Source organism: Eutrema salsugineum, unplaced genomic scaffold (assembly GCF_000478725.1).
Source record: "Eutrema salsugineum unplaced genomic scaffold, Eutsalg1_0 scaffold_22, whole genome shotgun sequence".
In the NCBI taxonomy this organism is placed as follows: domain Eukaryota; kingdom Viridiplantae; phylum Streptophyta; class Magnoliopsida; order Brassicales; family Brassicaceae; genus Eutrema; species Eutrema salsugineum.
Genome location: NW_006256812.1, coordinates 292,949 through 303,219, shown reverse-complemented (window position 1 = coordinate 303,219; position 10,271 = coordinate 292,949). Strand labels below are relative to the sequence as shown.

At 36.2% G+C, this 10,271-nt stretch overlaps 3 protein-coding genes across 4 annotated transcripts; all 3 read right to left on the bottom strand.

The window, feature by feature from the left end:
• Positions 1-3,507: 3,507 nt before the first annotated feature.
• LOC18015612 (60S ribosomal protein L2, mitochondrial) lies at positions 3,508-5,527 on the bottom strand. The gene is made up of 3 exons (XM_024154917.1): positions 5,303-5,527; positions 4,888-5,043; positions 3,508-4,204 (listed from the first exon to the last, which is right to left on the bottom strand). Exons 2-3 carry the CDS (start codon positions 4,979-4,981, stop codon positions 3,657-3,659), a joined length of 642 nt encoding a protein of 213 aa, XP_024010685.1. The 5' UTR covers positions 4,982-5,043; positions 5,303-5,527; the 3' UTR covers positions 3,508-3,656.
• Positions 5,528-5,803: 276 nt separating this feature from the next.
• LOC18015611 lies at positions 5,804-8,148 on the bottom strand. Of its 2 annotated transcripts, XM_006397517.2 has the most exons (5): positions 8,031-8,139; positions 7,357-7,403; positions 7,197-7,238; positions 6,151-7,095; positions 5,804-6,068 (listed from the first exon to the last, which is right to left on the bottom strand). In XM_006397517.2, exons 2-4 carry the CDS (start codon positions 7,394-7,396, stop codon positions 6,152-6,154), a joined length of 1,026 nt encoding a protein of 341 aa, XP_006397580.1. In that variant the 5' UTR covers positions 7,397-7,403; positions 8,031-8,139; the 3' UTR covers positions 5,804-6,068; position 6,151. The 2 variants fall into 2 exon arrangements, with proteins under 2 accessions (XP_006397580.1, XP_006397579.1); XM_006397516.2 differs by lacking the exon at positions 7,197-7,238 and having other exon boundaries at positions 8,031-8,148.
• A 94-nt stretch (positions 8,149-8,242) lies between these two features.
• Positions 8,243-10,251, bottom strand: LOC18015610 (6,7-dimethyl-8-ribityllumazine synthase, chloroplastic). The gene is made up of 8 exons (XM_006397515.2): positions 10,029-10,251; positions 9,832-9,947; positions 9,542-9,637; positions 9,338-9,433; positions 9,107-9,185; positions 8,826-8,872; positions 8,662-8,721; positions 8,243-8,505 (listed from the first exon to the last, which is right to left on the bottom strand). Exons 1-8 carry the CDS (start codon positions 10,177-10,179, stop codon positions 8,467-8,469), a joined length of 684 nt encoding a protein of 227 aa, XP_006397578.1. The 5' UTR covers positions 10,180-10,251; the 3' UTR covers positions 8,243-8,466.
• Positions 10,252-10,271: the final 20 nt, after the last annotated feature.

Here is a 10,271-nt window from a genome sequence, read left to right as displayed (position 1 = left end):
TGTCATTTATAATAGAACTAAAAAATAGATGTGTGTATGTGTGTCTGTGTGTCTGTGTCACTGTGTGTGTTTGTTTCAACCACTAACTAGATGGCAATAAGTTATAATGGCTAAGTTATTAATAACTACAACAAAACTTTAACCTCCCTTTATAAACAAAAACAAGACTTTACCACGAAAGAAAAAGATGATGCATGCAAAATCTAATGCAAAGCTCAATCGTAAAATCTAGGTATTATTAGAGAGTTATAATAAAATCATAATGATCTCTTCCTCATACATCCAATTTATCTTGTGGATATGTACTTATATAACCAAAATTTTGTCAAAAATTCATGATAAGCTTGTATAACAAAAAAATTATCTATAAATTACAAATTCAGTATGAAATAGGTAGTACATTTGAAGTCACCACTCTCAATGTCAATGTCAGTGGAGGATATATGATACATATGTATGTATAGACAATGCAATTCGAATTTATACAAAACCTATATTGTTTATCATTGTACACATATACATACGAATTTGCACAGCTAGCACAATCTCTTATCCAAATCAAAAAAGATTTTTATTCGTAGGCAAAACCGAGAAAGATATAGGATTTTTAAAAAGTGAAAGAAAAAAAAAACAGGAGGATTTCTTACCAAAAGAAAAAAAAATCGTTGATTCTATTAGCATCATATTTAATTTGAAGTAATTAGAAAACAAATGATGGAAATGGGAAAGCTATAGAAATGGCAACCCATGCATGATTGCCTTGAACATCGCAAACCCTTCGTTAGATTGCATGTCTAGTGGTAGTGGACCTGCAATAATATTCAACAAAATATAGTTACTTTATAATATTATTAATATATATACATTGCATAATGCATAGGCATTATTATCTCAATAACGAGTTTATCTGATGATATGCCCACAGTTTCATCACATACTTGAGTTTAAAAAATGATTATCTATGAAGACCGCCTTTTAATAATTTTGGTGGTATATGTTGAAAACAAAAAATTAAGACAGTATACAAAAAATGTTGAAATACAATAAAATATCAAATGATTTCAAAAGGTAGAAGATGCGGCACATGTCATTGTCACGTGGATCGTTCCCATCGATACAATGCATATCTCCACCAACTGGTCTTATTTATATTCCTCGTACAACTCTCTAATCTAAAACTCCTCTTTCTTCTCCGTTATATTATACTGATACATTTTCATTTTCTCTTTTCTTGTACATACCTTTCCAAAAAATAAACTAATCTCATATCTATGGAACTTTAATATTTTAGGTACTTCGGTCGTTGAAATTATATAGTCAAACGGAATTTATAAGTTAAACTGTAGTTTTAGAGTTCCAGTGAAATTCTTAAGTTCAATTTATACATTAATTCTAGTTGTTTAAATAATTCTCTTAATTATTTTTAAAATTACAAGCATATTCTTCAAGAACTTTAATAGCTTACAGTATTCGATACTAGTGTTTAAATAGATAATTAAATTTCGTTTTTGCTAGCAATCAATTATTAGTTTTTTACTCACAAACTTATCAAAGGAAGCTTATATACGGTACTAGTAATTAGGTACTACAACGGCGGCGGATCTTCACCACCTAATCGTATTATTCAATCATAAGCATTAATTAATTCTAGGAACTAATCTACAGTTCATAGAAGAAGCTAAAGTATTTATTTTCTTCGGGATAAAGATAAGAATATATGGGGACGTATACTTTTGTCGATTTTTTTTTTCTTATCCAAGCTGTGTTATGAGTCTGAGCAAAGATATGACCAGACTGAAAAGGGAATTGAAAAGATGATAGCAGAAAATAAATAAACAAATAAAATTCATGCATCTGATGGTGAAGATATTGAATTCATTGCATGTATCTTTTTTTCTTTAACAAAGATTATCATTTTTTCTTTCACATTGCATGCCTGATCTTAATGATCCGTTTTTGTTTCATCTCCCTAGTCATAAACTAAAGATAAAAGGGAATAAAAAATCAGGATTTGTATTTCATACTATCTCCCTAGTTAGATACTTAAATGTGAAACATTGAACCATTACACTGAGAGAATAATTTATTTTTCATTGTGAGATCACTTTTCGAAGGGAAATAGCAGACCACCCCTACTGTATTCATTCGAGGCTAAAATGACTAAATGAGCAATTGATTGCTACTAACCTATATGTTGAACAAATTTCACTAACTTCACTGTTAACTTGTTATTTTGCTTTCTTCTTGATTTTTTTTGGTGTTTCATGTCACGATATTTTTGTTTTGTGTGGCTCTAAATCCAAACATGAAAAGCTAAAAAAAACAGTTAGTAGAAAATTAAGGAAGAGGAATAACATAAATAAAGATGAAATGATGAATAAATGTGGAGTAGGACCCAAGATGGTAAGCAAGGTGGCTGCTCTGTTGTTTGTTAAATTCTCATTTTCAATCTTCAAATTCTGTGTGCTCCCTTCACTATTTCCTTTCCTTAAATATCACACCATTCTTGGCTTTTTCAATTTTCAAAACCCCCTAAGCTTTTTAAATAGTATGTCGTTTAGACTTAGAAAATGTCAAATTGGTTTTCTTCACTTTTTAAACTGAAATAAAATCAAAAATATACAGCTACTATTATTCTTACAAAAGCCATCTTTATTAAAACAATAAAATCTTTTGACATGAAAAGGCATCTTAATTTTAAATCCTGCAACTGTCATGAGATAATCTGCAAAAGTAATATTATGCAGTATATCTAGCAAACAAAAAATTACCGGCTAAGCAATATTAAAATATGTGGTCAAATATGAACTAATAGCTAAAATTCGAGCTTTGAGATTTTGAATAACCAAAACTTTCGGTAAAGTTGACGAATATATCTTGTCTGCTTCAAAGTTCAAAGTTGAAATCTCATTTTATTTGTTTTTTAAATTATTTTTCCGATGCCGAGTATAACTAAAAGTTTTGGGGTTAATTATAGTCAAAAAGACATTTGCTTTGAATTTTTTTTTTTTTAATCGTGGGGATTGATTCACTGCATTGTTCCAGCCTTTTGCCTTCTCCAATTTCCTTTTTTATCTGATTATTCTCTGTCTATTTTTTTCCCTGAAATATAACTTTGTAAGACCCTTTCCTTCCTCGATCCAACCTCCTACTACAGTCTCTAACTATACAGAAATGAGAAATCGCAACTCGTTTTAACAGCGGAAAACGCGTTTATTAAAACGTGGTCATGATGAAAACGTTTTGTCTCAATTTTCAAAATGAGAAGAAAAGGAACCAACGTAACAACAACATTCAAACTATAGAAGGATAATGATCTAGAAAGATATCCAAAGATATTGTAGGCATTATGAAAGTATATTCTAGAGATTTGTATTGTTTCTATTAGTTAGTAATTAGGTTAAACGTGAATACTATATAAGTGTATGTATCCTAACCTTTATGATTATGAGAGTAAATATAATTCTTCCAATCTTAAACTCTCATCACTCTAATACAAACTGCATCTTTATCCATAATAATTGATCAAAAGATCCTTCAATATTATTAACCTTAAAACTCTAAAAAGATTCAACAACGTCACAAAACAACCCTGAGAGGTTTTTTAAAAGAAAGAAGGATTTGAAGAAATGACATAACATCTTCATCGCATCACATCACATCTTGGCTTCTTTAGCCGCCAATCGCTTCTTCTTCTTCTTGACACTCGCTGATTTGTAACCGCCTTTGCAAGGTTTCCCCCACGGGCTAACCGAAGTCCTTCCTCGGCTTCCACTACTTTTGCTTTTCCCTTCACCACCACCGTGTGGATGATCACACGGATTCATCGCCACTCCTCTGACTTTTGGTCTTATCCCCAACCACCTACTCTGTCCTGCTTTCCTCAGCTTCTTCATTCCATGCGACGGGTTCGACACAGTACCAATCGTAGCACGGCATCTGGCATTGATCCACCTCGTGTCCCCTGATGGAAGCTTTATCAAGCACTTCCCTGAAGCCGGCTCCTTTAGGATCTTGGCGTTTGTTCCTGCGGCTCGGACCAGTTTCGCGCCTTGCCCCGGGTTCATCTCGATGTTGTGGATGATTGTTCCTATGCGCATCATACCTAGTGGCATTGAACTTCCTATCATTGAGTTGATGTCCATGTGGAGCATCTCTTCTTCTGCTCGTGCCACCAATGTTTTGTTCTGCGCATCAGCAAAACCTTGCAAAAACACCAACATAAGTTAGGCCTTCAACAAAACCTTGTCACCACGAAATGCACCCAAAAAAAAAGACATGGATTGTGACACCAAAGCTAGATTAAAACTCTGGATTTTCCAAAATTCTAATATATGATCTCCTTAACCAAGTTATAGAAAGTATACATGATCTCCTTAATCCGTTGATTATCTCATAGAGAAAAGGAAAGCTTTGCACATTGACAAAACCCACTAGCTTGGATTCCCTTAATAAATCTGTTGGAGCAGGAAATGTATACACAAGAGGGAGGGAAACACTAACAGAAACTCAATTTTTGTAAATACTTATGCTTATGCAAATACAACTCATTGTTCAACATGCTTCCTCAAAGATACACCATCCTACAATCTATAATATATCACCCCTTCCCAAAAACAAATCGAAGAACCTGGTCCATTCTCTCAACAATTTTCCACTGTTCAAACAGAAAGTTTGAAACTTTAAATCAGTTGCCGCATCATATAATGGGCACCCAAAGATGGGATAGAAGACGAGAAACTTGATGACATACTCATTTCTTGACATAGGCAGTAATAAATAGTTCGAAACTAAAAATCAATCAATATAGTCAGAATCAAGAGCCTTGTGCTAGTCATGCTCGTCTTTTTGTTCAGAAACAGACCAGGAAAGCTAGAGTATACACACCTGTGGAGAAATTGCGAAATGCTGGAGGAATAACGCGGCTGAATAAAGAAGAAGAAGCAGCTCGAGCTCTACATAGCGCTACAAGGGCCGACATGGAGTAACTGCTCTAAACAGTAAGAAAGTAGTGTTTTTTTTTCTTTGCACTCTAGCTCCAACCTATCAAACGAAACAAACAAACAATATTAGTAGTCTGTATATCCCTAAAATTGGACTTTTCTACGGTCGATCAACTTGACGCAGATACCTAAATCATCACAACGATTTTCGATTCCCAATCTAAATCTGAACAATAAAGATATCTAGAGTCATTTCTACGAGCAGTGCATTACAATCGATAGAGAATAAGTGGGTTTATCAATCACTTCACTTAATACCCTCTTGTAGGATGATGATGTACTTTGAGATTGAGACAAACCTGAGAGATGCGAAATCGATTAAGCTTTTGCTTCCAAGGATTTTTACAGAGAGCGGCTCTGATCGAAGACGAACTAAAGCCTAAAGGTACCGATTTCGTCAAACCATGAGGGGAAAGCATAATAGCTTACAAAAACCGATTTTGACCGGCCGGTCCGACCGTGAGTCATAAAAATAATCCAGTTTGATCAAAGTGTAGTAGATACGGAAACGCTATGATAATACTATTATTCTCATCAAAACTCATTAAGATGATTGGTTACACAAGACTCGGTTTTGGATAATTTGTGAGATTTTTGTCATCTAAAGAAAATCTGTCTAAAACATCGAAACTCGTAATTACGACTGGTTTTCTTTGTTACAATCATTATCCATACTTCACATTCAGAGTCTTCTCCATCTTGGTCTTGAGATTATTAAATTTTAAATACGGATGAACACTTTTTTTCGTTGGGGCCATTGCTTTTAGGTTCATACACGTTAGACCCTCGATCGATCAAAATGTAATCAACAATCACAATGAGAATTACGTAATAGCCAGATATGTCTAATCCCGTAAGGATCGATTCCAAACCCGGTTCAAACAAAACATAATCAAGCGAACCGGATCACAATGATAAATGATGTCCAAAAAAAGACAGCATTATTCAAATGTCTGATCCATTGGTGGTCAAAAGCACAAACCAGATAAGTCTTTCATTTATCTTATAAATATTTTTAAAGATCGAAGATTCAATACATAACCTCTTGAGCTCTTTTCCTTATCCCTGTAAGAAAAACGAAGTTAGATATGTGAGGACAACGATACTATATTGTTCAAGCTATAAGCAAAAGAGAAGAACATATAACCTCATTCATCGTCATCATCATCATCATCTTCCTTCTTCAGACGGGTCTCCCCACCTTCCTTGATAATGGGAAGCTTCATAGCTCCAAATGGTGTATCAACATCGATATTACCTTTGATAGTGTACCCAGTTCCTTTACCACGGATCATATCCCAAACCGCAGAACCAAAGTCCTTTGGTCGGAATGTCATTGGCACATTAACCAACCCACTTCCGTTTTTGTCAAGCTTGATCGAGTCAGAGATCTCTGCTTTCCCAATGCTTACATCACACAACCAAACTTCACAGTCCAAGTCATTGAGCCCCAAGTCAAAGTCATTCATGTTCTCAAGCCTCACATGTAGAATCGCCACAGTTTCTTCCAAAGAAAACTTCTGGAACTTTATCTTCTCGATATCGACTTCAGGTTTCTTTGGGATTGGGATCTCTCCACATTTCTCCATCGGCAATGTCAGTCTTCCCAACACTGGCACGTCAACAATCAGATCAACCTTGATCCTGTAAGGTATGATCATCCCGGGGTTAATGTCGTTGTAAGTGCTCTTGATGTCTTCATAGATTAAAGTCAATGGTATCTTCACTGTTTCTTCTCCATGAGCCTTGAGAGTTCCAGCATCCGGGATCAATCCAGAAACAAGTTTCCTCCCTTCGCTCTCGATCAGGTAGTCAATATCGACCAGAGGGATGGGAACTGGATTCGGGTTCTTCACGAGCACATCTACAACGATGTCTGCCCTCTCGAGGTTGATCTTAGGGATATGAATCGCAGAGACATCAGCAGTTGGCTTCCCAAACCCAATGGTTCCTTCGATTTTCTCACCAATGTCATGAATGAAACCTTTCACCTTATCGAGGAATCCACCTTTCCCTTCTTCTTCTTTTTCCTCCTCCTTCTCCTTCTGACTTCTATCGACGATTTCTACCTTATCCTCAGAAGACGTCATACCTGAGAAGCAACATGACATCAATTTAGTGCCACAGAAACAAAAACTTACATCACTAAAGAACAGACTAAAGCATTCAGCTTGGAAAGTAGATTCTTCTGACCTCTGTTGACAACTTCCGGTTTATCCTCATAAGACGACATACCTGAGCAGCAACATGACATCATTTGAAGGGTCAATTTAGTACCACAGAAACAAAAGCTTAGATAACTTAAGAACAGACAAAGTTAAAGCATTCAGCTTGGAAAGTAGATTCTTCTGACCTCTGTTGACAATTTCCGGTTTATCCTCAGATGTCGACATACCTAAGCTGCAAGATGACATCATTTAAGAGGTCAATATCTAAGATTATCAAAGAACAGAAAAAACTTCAAGCATTCCGAGCGGAGAGTAGTTTCAAACTCAGAAATTAAGCAACACAGAAGAAAAAAAAGATACAAGGGGTGAAAAAGCCAGACCATACAGTAATCACAGTTTTTACCAGTTGTTAAAAGTTATATATAATGTATCACATCTCTGATTATCCAGAAAGTTTTCGAAAGATCAGTTTCCATTTACACTAGACAGGTAGTACCAAACAAAGTTTTCTCACAAAACACCATCCAGAGTTCGCATCAAAGTAGATCTCATCAATTAGAAGATAAATTTGAACCATAACCTATAGCTCGAATCCAAGGACATACATTTCATATCTCAAGTAAGCAGCAATGATCAGATCATGTGAATCAAGAGGAAAACAAGAAAAACGCAGATCCGAATGTTAGATCTAAATTGGATAGCGTTAGATCAAGCGAAATGTCAAATAGATCGGGAAAAGTAAAGTCATTCATCAACTCGGTCTAACCATCACCTTTTTCCTTGTTTTCCGATCAAAACAGAGAGGATCAACGCAAGAACAACAACGATCAGAAGAAAATCTAGTGGATTTGAATTTTACCTGGAGAGTTTGGATGAATGTGAGTCACACAGAGAGAGAAGAGAGTGCTCCAAGAGTCACAAATGATTGAAGTTTGTGGAAATGGTTGGATTCGTTGAACTATATTAACTAATAAATGTGACGCGTAATCTTCGCTTGCCGACAAAATCTTCTTCGTGTTAGGAAGCTTCTTATATATTATTCCATTTTGACACCTAAATTTCACGATATTATGACAAAGAAGATCACATTTTTGAATGGTGAAGAAAAATCCACTCTCCCCCCAAGATTCAGAGGAATTATTACAGTATTACAGGATTCATAACAGACCAAATGCTTACAAAAGCGTCTAAATACGACAATCTTTAAGGTACACTTTCGGAGATTGGATTGTAACCAAATGGAACACAACAAGAAGCTCTCACACGTGATCATTGTTCATCCATGGAAGGAGCAGCTATTTCAGGTGGTGCTCAAACAGCGATGCCATCTCGAGCTGCAGAAGGAAAAAAAAGAGAGAAAATTCCAAGACTGAGCAGAAGAGACAAGAACCCGAGTGGTAATGATAACATGACCACTTGCTTAATGGGAGGATCAGAATTTTCTCCATTTTTTTTTCTAAGAATAAAGGATTGATCATAATGATACTTACCGCCGTCAGTGCAGTTTCAGCGCCCTTATTGCCGGCTTTGCCACCAGACCGATTCAGAGCCTATAGTTTCAGTTCACCACAGCATTAACAAATTTAGTGTTTATCTATAATAAATAATTAGCTATATATATATATATCATCCACTCTTGCATAACACAACTTACCTGATCCATGTCCTCGCATGTCAATACACCAAATATGCATGGAACGCCTGCAAATTTGGATAAACTTTAATTACCCCTACCGCAAAGCTAAACTAAATGCAAGAGAAGATGACATGAACAGTGACTGAACATGTAGAACATAATTTCGAAGAACTAATTGATGATGTGGAATCTAATTATTCAAAATCCCGAGAAAAGGCAAAACTGAACCAGCACTTTAAGATTCTGAAGTATTGACACCAATCTTATGCATATCCCGCAAATTAATATCTGAGATAAACCTGAATTGATGCCAGCAGAAAGTACTCCGGATGCAGCAGAGTTGGCAACAGCATCATAATGCGTTGTATCTCCTCTAATCTAACCAAAACAAAAACAGCAGTAGATCAAAATCCAATTCTAAATATGTGTCGGAAACATAAGGCAAAGTACTTTCTGAAGCAAGAAGAAGGTCATATGAGGAAATATGATCAGACGGCATGAGAACTGTTTTAAAGCAAAAAAAATCTTACCACAGCACCGATACATAAAACGGCATGAAATTTTCCTGATTTTCCAAGATTTTGTGCAACAACTCCTATCTCAAAGCTTCCAGGAACCCATATAACCTGATTGAAAAGAGTTTCATCAGTTTCAGGAACCCATAGAGGATGTAAAGTTCCCATTTTTATTATTATTATGATTTGATATAAGATTTACAGGAAAAGAGATCGTACTTCGATGTCTTCTTCTCTGACCGAATACTTTTTGAAAGTTTCAATGGCTCCTTCCAAAAGCAACTTCGTCACAACCTCATTGAAACGAGCAACAACCTTGAAAGTAAATTGAGAAAAAACATTTAAACTAGCTCAATTCAAATGAGCTCTCAACTTATCCATCTCACTGGAAATCATCTAAATCAGAACCATTTCGCCAAATCTGAGCCGTTCTATATTTCTCACTGAGAGAATCTATCAGAATCAAGAAATCCACAGAAAGTGAAGACTTTTCGAAACGGAGAACTCACGATGGCGAATCTAAGACCTTCCCCTCTGATAAGGGACCCAGTGACATGACGAACAGCGGCCGTCTGCACGAATGACGAGCGCAATTCCTTCTCTACAGCGAGTGATGACGAGAATCCTAACGTAATCGTGATAAATCATCACGTAATTGCGAAAAATCGATTGAGCTATAAGAGAAGTGCGAAGAAGCAAGCATTACCGGATGCGGATGAGGAAAATGAGAGGCTATTGGATTTGGTTACAGAAGTGCCACCGTGAGTATAACAAGCGGAGGAAGATTGACGCGAATGGAGCTGACGGTGCGCCGTCGGTGTTAGGCGGAGACACGGCGGCGAAGCTAATGACTCCATTTTTCGTTCGTCGGATTCTCTGAGATTGACTTCACTGAGGTTAGGAGTGAGGCTGGGAAGGATCGTGTTAGTTAACCTCTGTCTAGTACAGA

Coding starts and splice junctions, on each gene's coding strand:
- LOC18015612 (XM_024154917.1), bottom strand. CDS start 4,981: ATGTCGGCCCTTGTAGCGCTATGTAGAGCTCGAGCTGCTTCTTCTTCT. Junction 4,205..4,887: donor ATTTCGCAATTTCTCCACAG/GTGTGTATACTC, acceptor TGTTTTTGCAAG/GTTTTGCTGATGCGCAGAAC.
- LOC18015611 (XM_006397517.2), bottom strand. CDS start 7,396: ATGTCGACATCTGAGGATAAACCGGAAATTGTCAACAGAG. Junction 7,239..7,356: donor ACCGGAAATTGTCAACAGAG/GTCAGAAGAATC, acceptor GTTGCTGCTCAG/GTATGTCGTCTTATGAGGAT. Junction 7,096..7,196: donor ACCGGAAGTTGTCAACAGAG/GTCAGAAGAATC, acceptor GTTGCTTCTCAG/GTATGACGTCTTCTGAGGAT.
- LOC18015610 (XM_006397515.2), bottom strand. CDS start 10,179: ATGGAGTCATTAGCTTCGCCGCCGTGTCTCCGCCTAACACCGACGGCG. Junction 9,638..9,831: donor AAGGTCTTAGATTCGCCATC/GTGAGTTCTCCG, acceptor TTTACTTTCAAG/GTTGTTGCTCGTTTCAATGA. Junction 8,873..9,106: donor TTCTGCTGGCATCAATTCAG/GTTTATCTCAGA, acceptor CCAAATTTGCAG/GCGTTCCATGCATATTTGGT.